Genomic DNA, 15496 nt, shown 5'->3' with positions numbered 1-15496 from the left:
AAACTCCTTCCGAACCTTCCCATATAATACTTGCAAAGCAGAACAGAAAGTCAGAGAATAACCGAAGTTCGGGGAACCTAATCCAATACCTAAGTAAGAGTTGGATAGGTTGAAGGAATTGGTATGCTTGTACAACAATGATGTTAACGTACCTTTAGAGTCTGCGATACATTTTCTATTTATACTGTTCCTGCCGAGTCTATTTTCTTCTAGGAATCCTTTCTTTATTATGAGTCTTTTTTCTGTTAGGAAGAGTATTCTTTTAGGAGAGGTCTTCTACTAGGAGAGGAATTTCCTTACTGGAAGCTCGCTGGATCCAAAGGTTCGGATATTCCACATAGCGTTGAATTCGAAGGTCCATAGTGCACCATGTGTCATAGTTTGTTTTCTACCATATCACTTTCAAACGCTTAATTGTGATTTACCATATTAGGTGATGGAAAATATCGAGCTAAACTAAAAATAATCGGGATATGGATGCTAATAGGAATATATTGATGACGTTGTTGAGGATGAGATCCTCCTTTCTGGACATCTGTAAAAGAAATTATTCAGATCGATGAATTAATAAGGACTCTGTGATACCTAAGTCAATAATATACAGAATAATATACGATCAGGGGCGGATGCAGGTCCGATTGTTGGAACCACCATGACCATGAGTAGTTTCGGCATCCGGTCATCAAAATTTGAGGATGTAGTGGTTCCGGCCCCTTTGTTTTTAAGAAATTTTGATCGGGTGTTGAATTAGCATCCCCAAAATTGGTCACGTTAGGCCCTCTCTAAATCTAAAATTTTAATTTTTTTGGCATGTTAGGTCCCCTCTAAATTTAAAATTTTATTTTTTTGCCTGTTAGACCCACCTTGGATCCAAAATTCTATTTTTTTTACCTGATAGGCCCTTCTTAAATCCAAATTTCTAAATTTAAAAGTGATTTTTTTCTATTAGACACATTTTTTTACATGTTAAGAATCTTAAACGCAATTAAGCTTAATTTTGATAAGTTTTACATTGGTACTTAAAAATTGGTTCTTGACCACTCAGATTATAACATATATATATGCATTTTTTTTGAACAAGTTCGATTTAACAATTTTTTTTTCACACCACATGTAAATTTCCCCGAACCGAACAATCCTATTTGCCACTGTATATGATCCATATGTAAAACATAAATCCATCATTCAATTTCATGCTAATGAAAACTATGTGATTAATTTACAATGTATACACGTAAATTGACCATTACTAGATAAGTATATACTTATCATATAATCATTATATTTTAACTAAAAATCATGTCAACTAGTCAATAGATACTTACATTACAAGTCTTATTATTACTTTGATTACGACCAAATTCCTCTAGAAAATCTAATAATTTAATATAATTTCAAATTATTTGCAAAATTAAATCTTAGTTTAATTATAAATAACTACAAATTTTTTGTTTTTCTTTCCTTGTCCTACAAAAAAAAAAAATAAATAACTACAAATTTAGAGGTTTCGCGTATCAAATTTACTGCCTTAGCATTATTTATTTATTTTAGGAGGATATCCAAGGACGGATCTGGGAAGAGCAAGGGGCTTGAACACTCACTGGTCACTAAAAAACATTAAAGATTCTATAGAAATTATGTACGGTACTCAAATTTTTTTTTTATGTAAAAACACCTAAAAAATATCAATTAAATAATCCTAGCGCTGCTTGGACCCGATTTAAATAATTTTACCTATATAATTTATATTTGTATAATTCTCTCTATATAACTATCACTTAGGGGGTGTTTGGTTGCTACATTTTATGGCCATGTTTGCCTTTTCACTTCAAAAAGGAGTGTTTTAGGTGTTTGGTTAGTAACTTCTTGTTTGCTTTTTACACCTGAAAAATAGCTTTTTACAAAAGCAGATAATTCATGTTTTTTGGAAAAGCAGCATTTTCCAACAGCAAACAACAAATCGTAACAGTAAACAGTATATAAAACAAACGTGCCCTTAAACATATACATAATTAATTGTAAAATTTCAACATTATGGAAAAAAATATTTTTTATTAATAAAAATTAAATTATCGGGTTTTGTTCGAGTCCAGGCTCCAGCTCAACCCGAGCCCGAAAAAATTAGACAAATTTAAATTAAAATTAGAAAAACATTTTTTTTGAAGATAAGTCTCTCTCAATAGGTCTAATTAGTAGGATAGACAAATAGTCCACAAAGTAACACCGTCCATGCAATTATTTTAGTTGAAGATGCTAACTTGCACCACATAACATAATCCGGCGCATGTTAGCATGATTTTTGTTTCCCTCTATTTTGTCCATAAGATTGTATTTTTTTGTTTTGTTTTGTTATTTTTGTTATTAATGTAGTAAATAATTAATAATTATTAATTAGAAAGCAAAGATTTGCATAATGGTGTATCTTTTGGCTTTATTAAGGTAGTTTAGATAGGGACATGAGATTATGTTAATCTTTATCCTTTAGATGGTGACATTTTTATTTAAATAATAACTATATAATTAGTTTTACAATGGCTTAAATTATAGGATTAATCTAAAATGTTTTTTTGTTAATTGATTGATTTATTTTCATTTATTTCCTCTTAGAATATAAAAAATAAAGAATAAAAGAAAATCATTTTTTGTTCACAAATTATTTCTAAAATAAAATAAAATAACTCACTATACCAAGTAATTTAAAGAAAAGTAATTTATTTTATCTGTCTGAATTGTATTTTCTTTTCATTTTTTTTCATTTATCATTTTTTGGATTTAAAGAGCGGAAATAGTTTATCTTGTTCATGGATCAATTAATTTATGTGGTTGCAACAAAAAAAGACTCAAATTCGAATGTTCATAATGGCTTAAATGATGTAGATTGGATTCCAGATGTTTTTCAATATATTTGGATTTACGTGAAGTATATGTTTTATTGTATATTATATTTCTTTTTTATTCTTTATAGTCGTTTTCATCCATTCATAGATATTGTATTTATTTTAGTTTTACTTATATAAGGTTTTATTTCGTAACGTTTTCTTATTGTACTTCTCATCTAACGAAGATATAAACTTTTTTTTCTAAAAAATCAAAATATATAATAAATTTTACATGATTTCACACATTTTAAATATTAATGTGATATTTGTTTTATTGTAAAATAGATTATATGTTTTAGTATAAAATAAGTAAAATTGACTACACTATCAACAAGTTATCATCAATAAATACCAACAATTGAAAGTGTCACGTCAATTAATTTTTTTTATAAAATTTAATATATAAATTAATAAAGTGAACACATCAATATGCTATGCCAATAAAATCAATACTAAATTCCAAAAAACCCAAGTAGTTATACATTTTGTCAATGCAATTTTTTTTAAAAAAAAAAAGGATATAAGTTTTTTTTTTCAGTCATGATATGATTAAAATTTTTCGTTTTGTTAAAAAAATAATTTTTTTGATTGACAATGTTAAAATAACTATTTCAAAATTGAATTTTTTTCAAGAATTAATTATATTTTAAACAATTTTAATTTTTTAATTTTTAATTTTGAGTGTTAATGTATTGCTTGATGAGTAGAGAAAAAATAAATATTAAAAAAAAGCAAGTTCTGAAAATAAAATTTATGCTTTTAGTAAAACAAAAATCTTAATTTCATTCTTAAAAAAATGATCTCAGTTTCTAATTTAAGATAAAACAAACACCACAAACATGTCATTGATAGTTTACCTATGTCTTGAGAGGTCATGAGTTCGAATCACATTCGGGTATGATGGAGATTTTTCTTTCTTCTTTAATGTAAACGCATTTTGCGCAATTTTTTTTTTTTTAATTTATCCTAAAATCAATGATGTATTCATAAATTTTAATGCAATTTATGGAATTTCTTATTTTATCGATGCCCTAAACTACATGATTTTATTTTATTTTACAATAAAAGGACTATATTTTTCTAATCACCAAACGACATTATTTTTTTAGGTAAAAATAATAGTATATGCAATCATACCTACATTTTATTACATACTATATCCATTGTTATTGAGTAACAAAATTCGAAAATTCAACCATAAAATCTCAAAAAATCTGAACCTAATAAATACCAATCATCACAATTAAATACATTATTTATTCATCATTTTTCTCAATTATCATACATAATACGAAAACAATAACACCAGATACTCAAGATTTATATAAAAAAACTTAATTATAATATAAATTATCACTCTAAAACTTATTATTCCTTTAAAATTTATGTGGTAGAGTAAAAGAAGATTTATATAAATTAAGATGTAGATCACTTTAAACCAATTTAGTAACACTAGGCCATCAAATTTAATTATACAATTTATAACGTTAGAGCTAAAATTGCTTTAGATTAGCAATACTAGATGTATTTTTATAAAGATAAAATTCAAATTTACCTTATTAATTTTGGGGAAATGTAGAAACCCCAATATATAAAATGATAAAATTTTACCATTAACATTTTCAAACAATATTAATTTATTTTTCATATTAACAAAAAAAAATGAACAGTCTTGTTTGATATGACACAATTTAGTTAATGCACACAGACTACATCGTTAGTAACCGTTGAAGCTACGCAGACCACCAGTAAAAAAAGACCTCAAGGTCACACACATTCAGGGCCGGGCCGACCTTAGATTGGGGGTGCGCCTGCCTAGGGCCCAGGGCTGGAAGGGGTCCTTTTTTTTGTGTGTTATATGTATATATGAAAGTTAATTTCTCTTAATATAGATAGTGATAAAGTCATACATGACCTAATTCTTCCTGAAAACCCATTGATAAAAAAAAAAACTAAAAATCATGTCCAACCTTTACACTTTAATCAATAAGTTTTATATTAAAGTGTCATTATTTCTTATTTTCTCCAAGACCCATAAATTGTCAGGACCGGCCATGCAGACATTCCTACCAGTGTCCGATGCCATGATTCGCGGAATCAAAGGTGCAACCGTTGCAATTGTTCTGGTTGACAATATTGCTCTCACCATTACCTAACTGTCAAGTGGACCTCATCTCTCATTCAGAGCACCCAATCCGATTCTCCTATAAATACAAGATACACAGTACATAACAAGATACTTAATTCATTCATTTTACTCACCTAAACTTTACATTGCTTAATATTCTTTCCATCGCCGACTTAGACATAAGAGCGAGATCATTGGTCTTTGTTAAACATCTCACATTGGTTAATTGGAAAACTATATGCTTCTTTAAATATATGAGACAATCCTAACATTCAAAATACCTTTTGAAATGAGTTAGATCTTCAAACCCCAGTGGTTTTCACATGGTCACTGACTGACCAAGTGAATTTGGTCAATCACCATTAGATCTAGACTTATTGAAATTTTATAGTGGAAATTAAAATAATCGTAAAACTAAGATTTACACCTTCTAAACCTATTGGTGACTATTCAAATTCACTTGGTCAATCACTGACCAGGTGAAAATAGACCTGGCAATTATCGTGTTCGAGTCGTGTTCGTGTCGTGTCATTTCGGGTTCGTGTCAAAAAGAGTAAACCCAAACCCAACCCAAAAACTTTCGTGTCAAAATCGTGTTAACCTGTTCGGGTTAGTGTCGATTTCGTGTCGTGTTTTCGGGTTACATGTAATTTTGTAATGCATATATATTAATAATAACTCTTAAAAATATAAGAAGATATGGTACTGTCTTTAAACATTTTATATCATTTTTAGATTAGTATGTAAACAATAAGTATCAAAAAGTTCGATAATATCATGTTAGAGAGTCATGTAATGTGTTTATAACAATTTAGGAAATTCAAATCAATATTTGCAATTAATAATTATAATTTTATTATCTTTATTAATAAAGTGACATAAAAAACACGAGAGAATATAACAATAATTTTCAATATCCGTGTCATTTCGTGTCGTTTTCGGGTTCACATATCAACACTAACCCAACCCAAAAATTAGCGTGTCAGTTTCGTGTCAACCCAAAAATGACCCATTACCTATTAAGCTCAACACTAACACTAAAAATCCGTGTCGTGTAATCGGGTCGTGTGTCATTTTGCCACCTCTAGGTGAAAATTACTGTTTCAAACCTAGTTAATTATTTTTTCTAAGAATCTAAAAAATTACATAGTTAAATATAAATTCATACTTCCCAACAAATAACATGGTAAATTTAAACTTTACTTTTTTCTTTTTACTTCATGTCGATGAACAAACACGAGATATAACCGATATTTTAGTAAGCTAACCAAACGAGAAAATAAACTACTACCATTACCGGCTATAGCCGGTAAAACGACAAGAAAAACAGGAAGCCATAAATCCAGATGGGACCGGTCGCCGGAAAAATAAAGACAAAATATAAGCATAATAAATGCTCATAGATCTCCATTTTTGTCCCATAAGAAAGGAAGAAGATAAAACCCCCAAAACACACACACCCCTTATATACACATTGCTAAAAACCCAATCTTTCCCCCATTTATTTTCCCCCTTTCTCACAAAACCCATTTCCCCAATCTCTCCCCTAACTTCAAAACCTCCCCAAAGTTTGCTCTTTTTTCAGTTCTTGTAAAAATAAGACTGAATCCTTAAATGGGTTTTGGATTATGAGTTTGGAATCCTGAAATTTGGGGGCTAATTTTAAGTGATTGAAGCTAAAATGGGTATGATTTTGAAAGAGTCACTTAAGAAACTTTGTTGCAGTAATGGATGGTCTTATGGTGTTTTTTGGAGCTTTGATCAGAGAAATTCCATGTAAGTTTTTTAATTTTTATAAAAAAAGTTCATTGGGTTTTTATTTTTTATTTTTTTGTTTGCTTCTTCAAAGTATTAAAGCTTTTGGCTTTTCCTGTTTGTTTATCTTTTTGTTTTATTGTTCTTATTTTTTCTGGTTTTTGTTTTTCTTCTTGCTTTATTTGAAATCTTTATACTAATTCTGGTTCTTCATTGTTTGATCTAATTCCGTTTAACTTTATTTTGTTTCGATAAAATTATTCAACTTCAGTTTTAGTTTCAATGAAGTCATTTCATAAAATTTGTGTATAAAATGTGTCTTACAAGACAGTTGACTATACGGCAATTAATCGCCCTGGCGAACAATAATGTGATTTTATAAAAAAAATTGCGGCTTAAGATCTGCCGCGTGGCTATTTTCTCAGAAGTTTAAGTGCGGGTTTGGTTTTATTTCTCGGAGTTGCATTTTTTTATTTCAATTTTAGAAGAAAACTAATATCTAGTGTTTATCAGCAACAACAGTTGAACGAGACTGTCCATAAACCAACATTTTTCGAGTTGAATTTTGTGACAAATCAATATCTTGTTTAGTTTATCATGGTTAAAAGCCTCAAGTCGTTTAAACTAGATCTCGATTTCGAATCCTAACGTACTCAAAAAACTTTAATTGGAACACGATCCACCTTAAAGGGTGACTAACGATCCTCAAACCGAGAAATCGGACAAATTAAAAGAAAAATCTTGTCGAGTTTTTGTACACTATTCGGCTGGGATGACCTCATTGGAATAAAATGCTAAATTAAGTGATTTTATTGAAAAAGTTAAAGTTTAGTTATTTTTGTGAAACAGTCCCTAAACTTTAGTGATAATGCATTTTAGCCCTTCAATTTTGGTTTTAGCTGACTGGATAGTGCCGACATTACATTTTGGTTTCTATTTAAGATCAGCTTTTTCAATGGGGGCAGTAAAGCTTTTACCTTTACTGTTAATTGGGCTAAATTTCTGAAAGTACATGAAATTGTTTTTCAGACTTATCTTCTAATTTATGATAAAGGTGTTTTTTCTTGCTTTAAAAATCTGTTTTTTGGGATATTATCAGGTTATTGACTGTGGAAGATTCTTACTTTGAAGAACAAATTGGACCTATTGTTGAGAACATGCTTCTTCAGGTTCAAATGCTGGGTGAAGGGTAAGTCCCAAATCAATTTAGTAAATCGAAATTTAGGTATTAACTCGGGTTTTAAGTCGGTAATATTCGACAAATTACCCAATTAAATGGGCTAATTTGAATATTACTAACTCTAAGGTTGAGTTGATACCTAAACTTCGATTTGATACGCAATTTAGCTTAATTCTTTGTTAAATATATTTAGATTTGTTCTTTTTAACTTCAGAATGGTTGGGGAAGCTGCTTTATCTGGAAAAAGCCAATGGATTTTCTCAGATGCTAACAATGGAGGATGGAGTTCTTCTGGAAATAATTATATGCCTCAGGTCTTTCTTTTGCTACTTTTTATAGGGATAGCCAAATCCATTTAACACGATTATCGTTTTTGTGTCATTTATATCATATATAATCATGTGGCGCTATGGTTCACTTATTTGAAGATTTCTTTCCTTGCAGAATGACTCAGAGATTCAATGGCAATTTTCCTGTGGACTAAAGGTGGAAATTTAGAACTTTTCCTTGTTCTAGCTTGTTTATTGCAGTCATTTTACTGCTGCCTATGTTGCACGGATACCGACACTGGAAACGTTATTTCTCTTGTAAAATAGCCTTCTAAACAGAAACTGAGATGAAATGGAAACGGATACAGACACTAATTGCAAAAACAGTACCAAAGAGAAGTGTCCGTGCAACATAGACTGGTGCACTTGATTGAAGAAAATAATGTCATTTTTACTTACTGTCAAACCTCTATTTTCAGACAGTTGCTGTAATTCCTGTTGATTCAAGAGGAGTGATGCAATTTGGATCCACCCACAAGGTTAGTACACTGAGAACAAACCCTAATTTGTTTAAAACGGGTTATCGTGTCATAATCTATTTTGGTTTCACGTTTGCATCGTTTAAGGTACAAATTTATCTATAATTATCAGGGGATAATATATCTAGACTCCACGTATAAAACTGTGCAATGTTAGCACTTATGTTTGGTTTCACTTGAATGCTAGTGGAGCTTAGGTGATGCAGATGTGGAACCAAATTAATGGTAAATGGGCTATTGTTAGATCTGTCTTTACCGGAGTCTTAAAATGCTCATCTACAAAACATTAGGGCTACATTGCATGGTTTTATATGTAGAGTCCATATCTATTCTATCCCACCTGCGCTTTTATTTCAATAAAGTCATTCCAACCATTTCAGATAGAAAGAACTGCCGGAATATTGACGTGACAACCATGTTGGAAATGAATGACTTTCATGTATGACATGGCAGCAAAAAAAATTATTTACTTAATTCAACTACTTCAACCGTCTAGTTGTTTGTTGTTATCTCTTGGGGGTCCAACCTAGTTGAGATGACTGTCTAGATTCAAGTTTCAACAGCTTCTTGCGTGCGCTTGACTTTTACTTAAAAAAGTCGCTTGAAAGGCAAAAAATGTAATTTTTTTAGCTGTCACCTGGCATACACTTGGTTACCATTTATAATAAGTTCTTTTCCACTTGGTTGTCACGTTGCTATGCCAATGAATTTTTATGTATGAATTGGTTGGAATGGCTTTATTGAAATAAAAAGGAAAGTTCAATTAACTTTATTGAAACAAAATGAAGTTCTGTGACTTTTCTAAAACCGACCCCAAACTTCGGTGACCATGGATTTAATTTACCCACATAGTTCAATTTGACCTTTAGCAAGTTGAAGGGACAAATTGACCCTTTAACTAAAATTCTATAAATAGAGCAAATCTATAGACCAAGTTACAGAATCTAATCCCTTTCAATATTGCAGATTTTGGAGACATCAGAATTCTTAGATCAAACAAAAAGATTGTTCAATGAGACTACTCAGAGTGACAACCCATCTTCATCCTTGAACTATGAAAACTCTGATCTTAATGAATGGTTTGCTTCCTTCTGCAATGGCAATATCACACCCATGTATGGAGGTAGTACCTGCAATGAACTCATGGAAATAGCTTTCAATTCAGATTTTCAACAAGAAAAATTGGACCCTTTATGTTTGGATTCAACTCATCTCACTTCAATTTCTCAATTCCCCCAATTTTCTCCCCAATCTGAGAATTTACCTCCCAAAACCCCTTGTTTTCGTACTTGGAGTAATGAAGGTTCTTCTATCTTGACTTCAATGGAGTCACAATTGCCTTCTGGATTGGATTTTGATACACAACAGACTAATTGCTTCGTCGCTGATAATCTTTTCGAGTGGTTCGAGTCTACACCAGAGTATGTCTCAGCTAATTCAGTGTCATCTAGCATTGTTTCACAGGCGAATTCGGTGCAGAGTTCCATCACAGATGCATATGTTTGTGGGAAACAGAAGAAGTCTATGCATATGAAAGATGCTGGAAATGATCCATTGAAGGGTTTTGGGGTCGATTTTCGTCGTGGAAAAGGCGGAGAATGCCAAGAGGATATGAAGCTAGCAGGGAGTTCTGTTAATGGGGCTACCAAGAAAGGGTTATTCTCAGAGTTAGGGCTAGAAGAACTATTGAATGGTGGGACTAATTTGAATGCAAACCCTAGCATTGATGGTAGATTTTCCAATGCCAAGAAAAGAAGGTCAGAAAGTTCCTCGGTGGTCGTCGACGATCAAGCACACGTAGGAAGCATTTCCTGCTCTGGTGGCAGCAGCAGCACAACTATGCAGCCTTCGTATCACAATGACGAAGTTTTCCGAAAATCACAAGTAGGCTTGTGGATTGATGATAGCTACAGCATCAATAATGGACCTGCTTTTGTTGCAAAACCAAAGAAGCACGAGGAACCGACAAAGGGCACGCGAAAACGAGCCAAACCTGGTGAAAGTAGTAGACCGAGGCCAAAAGACCGTCAGCAAATCCAAGATCGTATGAAAGAGTTGAAAGAAATTATACCTGATGGTGGAAAGGTATGTTCTTTGTTACTGTTATTGTTATCAGTGACCGAATCAGCGCGTTTATCGACAAAATTCTGTAACAAAATCTGAATGGACGCCAACTACTTACGAAAATTTTACATTTAGGGGCGGAAATTTCTGCCAGTAATTATAATTTTTCTTTGTTTCTCTCTAAATTGGGGGTCAACGGACTCTCCGTGACTCCCTCTATATCATATAGTTTGACATACGGTTACTCTTAAATGTTGCAGTGTAGTATCGATGCTTTGTTGGACCGGACCATCAAGTACATGCTTTTCTTACAAAGTGTGACGAAACATGCGGACAAGATCAAACATGTGGATGAACCAAAGGTAAAGAATTGGTAAAAACAAGTAGACAAGACTCATATTTGGTGATGAAATTCAATGAAATTAAGTGAAATTGAACTTGTGTAGCTCATTGGAGAGGCGAACAGAAAGAAGATCCTGAAAGAGAATACGAGTGGCGGTGGCGCAACATGGGCAATAGAAGTTGGAGATGAATCAATGGTTTGTCCTATCATAGTTGAAGATCTCAATCCACCCGGCCTAATGCTTATCGAGGTGCGTAAAATGCAGAGACCGAGAGAATGTGCACATTGTGTTTTAACCATCTTAAACTAACTACATTGTGTTTGTTTTCTCTGTTACAGATGCTTTGCGATAACCGGGGATTCTTTCTCGAAATAGCAGATGTCGTTAGGGGATTCGGGTTGAATGTATTAAAGGGAGCGATGGAAACTCGAGACGATAAAATATGGGCGCGCTTCATCGTTGAGGTATAATGTCAACAATGTCATACTTACATGACCAAGTTCCGCGCTTTTTCCCCGTAAACTACATCATAGAATGCTCTCTGATGTTTGAATCTATTGCAGGCGAAAACGAACATAACGAGGATAGACATATTCTGGTCCCTTGTTCAGCTGTTACAGCTGACATCGACAACCGGGATGGACTCATCAAATCAGCCTCATTTAAACAATTTGCAGCCTCCTCGGTTACCATGCCCAATAAATGTTGCAGAGACACTTCAATAACAGATAAAAAAAAAGTGGCACGGTGAACTATGTGTCCCTGTTAAGCGAGGGTCCGGAGAAGGGTCCCACCACAAGGGTGTATTGAGGGCAAGCTTTCCCCTGCCAATTTATTTTGGCAAGAGGCCGCTCCTAAGACTCGAACGCGTAACCTCTCGGTCACACTACTTGAAAGAAGAACACCTTGAGCATTCATTCACATTTTGGGGGTATTGCTGTGATTGGTGTGCTGGTCTAAACAGCCAAGAAAGAAGTGCGGTAAGGAGACTTTCGGGTTAGTCAAGCCCGTCGTCCTCTAACTATCAGAAATAGCACAAAAATGTTGTAAATTTTAAATTCTTAACGAGAAAACTATCGCAGTTTAACTTTGATTTCACCGATGGTGTTGTTGTTTGGAAACCAGTAAACACATTCGTCGAAGCTGCCACGTGGATGACCCAGTTATCCACGTGTGGATGACCTGTCATCCATGTGCGGCGAATGTGTTTGCTAGTTTTCAGACAAAAAGACTATAGGTGAAACCAAAGTTAAACGGTGATGGTTTTCTCGTTAAGTATTTAAAATTTACGACATTTTAGTTCGTTTCTGATAGTTGGAGGACCGTGAACCCGGAACCACTAATGTGAATAGAGTTGATAAATAGTGAGATGATAGTTTAAAAGGAAATGGCAAGTGAGCATTTTGTTAATTATGTGTAGACTTTTGTTTTTGATTTCAAACATTTGTTTTGTGGTTCCGGATCTTTTTTTTTCGGGTATTCGATCCGGTTCAAGAATCTCCGAGATCCATGCTCAACCCTATTTGTAGGTATCTCTTGCCATAACCTGTTTATAATAGTCTTTGAGGTAGTTTTGTAGTTAGGCTAACCACAATCTTGTTGTTTTACTAGTGTAATAATTAATTCATATTTTCTTTCTTTTGCTATAGTTAATTTAATTTCTATAGTTATTATTATGAATTTTTGACTAATTTTGTACCAAGAGATTGATATATATATTTTCCGTTTTGACCAAAGTTCTTGGAGTTTCATGCTGTTAAAACGAGTCAATATATATTGAAAACTTCATCTTGTTAATATAGTCTGTCACTCTTTCTCTATTTCTGACATGAGATTCAGTTCATCATGTCCGTACTGCTATTCTTTACTCAAACATTCCATGGTGGTGCTACCTCTTTAGGATCGAGTTGAACACTTGCAACCGTGACCTAAATGCTAGGCACCTTCTATGAGAATATCCGAGAACGTGCTACTTTAATACAAAACCGGGATTTGGAGCAAAGGAGTCAAGAAACTTGTCCCCTTCCCCTTAATATGTGATTGGTTTCGTCAAAGCCTATTCTATGATAGAGAGAGCGAAAGCATTCGGGCTGTAGCGATTCCTTTCGTTGACATCTGGCCTATTCTAGCACCAACTCTTCATTTACTGATCCACTAGCTTCCGTTTGGTTCGTCCTTAAACAATCACATTGTACGTGAAGCATCGACATTGATATCAATTGTAACTTGACCAAATATCATGTAGGTATCATCTGCTTTGCCCCAAGTTTCATTTTTTGAGCTTAGCGCTTGCTACATGTTTTGAAATTTCTCTTGCTAATATAGCTCAAGCTCCCCCTCTCCGTTTCTGATACGAGATTCAATTCATATTTATCCATATTGTCATTCTTTAAAGCTGCTTGTTACTCAGGTTTTCCACCTTAGTATCATCCTCTTGGAACCCAACCGTTAAAAAAAACACTCTAAATTTTGATTGTTGTTATTTATATACCGTTGTTGGAGTACTTTTATTGTTGACATGATATTAATGGAGCTGACATGACATGTTTGCTTACTCTTGCTGGAGTACTTTTGTTGCTGACATGTAGTTGTACGAAAATCCTCCATACCGAACAACAAAGTAACAATTTAGAACAAATGATGCGGAATTTAAATTAAAAACGAGGCACAAAAATACTCATACAGTTGCTATCTAACAACAATTTTAATTCTAATGCTATAAATGGGACAACAGACTGAATATTGATAAATTGAGTCAATTTCAAACATCATTTAATGATATATATATGATCTTCTAAGTCATGACATCCCTTACTCCATGTGTACGCACATATCACCTTGTGGATCACATTTTATCCGAATTTGTATCATGGAGTTTTGTACACGTTGGACAAAAAGAAAATTAAAAAAACCCAAATATTTTATCGAGCTTCAAGGCACTGCTTCTCCAAATCAATTCTGAAATTGCAAAAAACGTAAAATTCTTGGTTTCAATTTTCGATTTTTTTTTAAAAGAAGTCGATCCAGTTTATTAACATTAGACTCTCAATTATACTATTTACGACAACGTTAAAAATGAAACTAAACCTCTACCCTGAAAATAACTTCACAAAATTGTTATGTACTTATCAAACTAAGTAAAGTGGTATTTCTTTTCCTAAGGTGATTAAGAGATTTTGAAGATTAATTAATAAAGATATGCTTTTTGGCCTAAAATGTGTCAATATCACATGGCATAAGCTAGCATGTGGAGGAAAATCTTCCTAATTAAAAAAATTTGATAAAAAAAGGACAAAAGTTAATGGTTCCTAATACATGGTTTAGACTTAATTAAGAGAATATTAACAAGTACTAATTGGTACTTAAATTAAATTAGAAAGCTTGGAAAAGTAGAACATTTGATAGTTGAGTCTGCCTTTCAAATCAAGAAGTCCACTTAAAGAGAGATAAGTGGTATCTCCATTCAAGTGTAGTAAGCTTTCAAAGTAGCCATTTGTCAATATTTAACCTTTCATGTTGTTCAATTTTATAAGGATTTAGTACATTAAGAGTCTTAATCATGACCTAATAAGGTAAAAAGTATAAAAACATTTTTATTCTTATTATATAAAGGAAATGGGGGCGAGCCTTGACGTAACGGTAAACGTTGTTGTCGTGTGATCGAGAGGTTATGGGTTCGAATCTTAGGAGCGGCCTCTTGCTAAAAAATTTGGTAGGGAAGACTTGCCCCATTGCACCCTTGTTGTGGGACCCCTCCCCGAATCATCGCTTAGCGGGGATGCGTAGTACACCGGGCCGAAAGAAATTACATACAAGGAATGTGAATTTTGGTAATTGTTAAAAAATAAGAAAAATGATTTTATTTTTTCACTTTGTTGACTAATTGTGTTTTTGGTTTTGTTTTTTAGTAATTATTTTTTAACTTTTCACTTTAAATAGTGGGATAATTTTTTTTTTTTTTTGTTAGGATTGGGAAATAGATGCTTATATAGTAGTTATTTCAGAAAATAAACTAACTTCTATCAGCTACATGTGATAACAAATAGTAAACAACTAACGATAATAAATAGTAGATATGAACATGTGAACCAAACAAGTTCTAAAAGTAAGTTTGGTTCTGTCTTTATTGTTTATTATTTTTGTTAGTTGTTTGTTGTTGATGATAGATTTTAGCATATTTTTGTTTCAAACTAGTTATCAATGATTGTCAATACTAACCTAACACTTTTGTTTGAGGATTGCTAAATACCGTCTCCATTTAGACTTTTTTGCCCTTCTCATAGTTTTGATCCAAAACTGAAAATTCTCTCTCCAAAATCACAAACCCGAACAACAATA

At 32.7% G+C, this 15496-nt stretch overlaps 1 protein-coding gene across 1 annotated transcript; it reads left to right on the top strand.

Annotated features, from left to right (window-relative positions):
* The first annotated feature begins 6422 nt into the window (after positions 1 to 6422).
* Positions 6423 to 12854, top strand: LOC136210957 (transcription factor bHLH157-like). The gene is made up of 10 exons (XM_066002433.1): positions 6423 to 6783; positions 7862 to 7951; positions 8157 to 8256; positions 8387 to 8428; positions 8691 to 8750; positions 9717 to 10835; positions 11075 to 11176; positions 11261 to 11407; positions 11497 to 11622; positions 11722 to 12854. Exons 1-10 carry the CDS (start codon positions 6689 to 6691, stop codon positions 11881 to 11883), a joined length of 2043 nt encoding a protein of 680 aa, XP_065858505.1. The 5' UTR covers positions 6423 to 6688; the 3' UTR covers positions 11884 to 12854.
* The last annotated feature ends 2642 nt before the right edge of the window (positions 12855 to 15496 follow it).

The sequence above is a fragment of the Euphorbia lathyris genome, chromosome 1 (genome assembly GCF_963576675.1).
Source record: "Euphorbia lathyris chromosome 1, ddEupLath1.1, whole genome shotgun sequence".
Lineage (NCBI taxonomy): Eukaryota > Viridiplantae > Streptophyta > Magnoliopsida > Malpighiales > Euphorbiaceae > Euphorbia > Euphorbia lathyris.
This window is presented reverse-complemented; position numbering and strand designations above follow the sequence as displayed.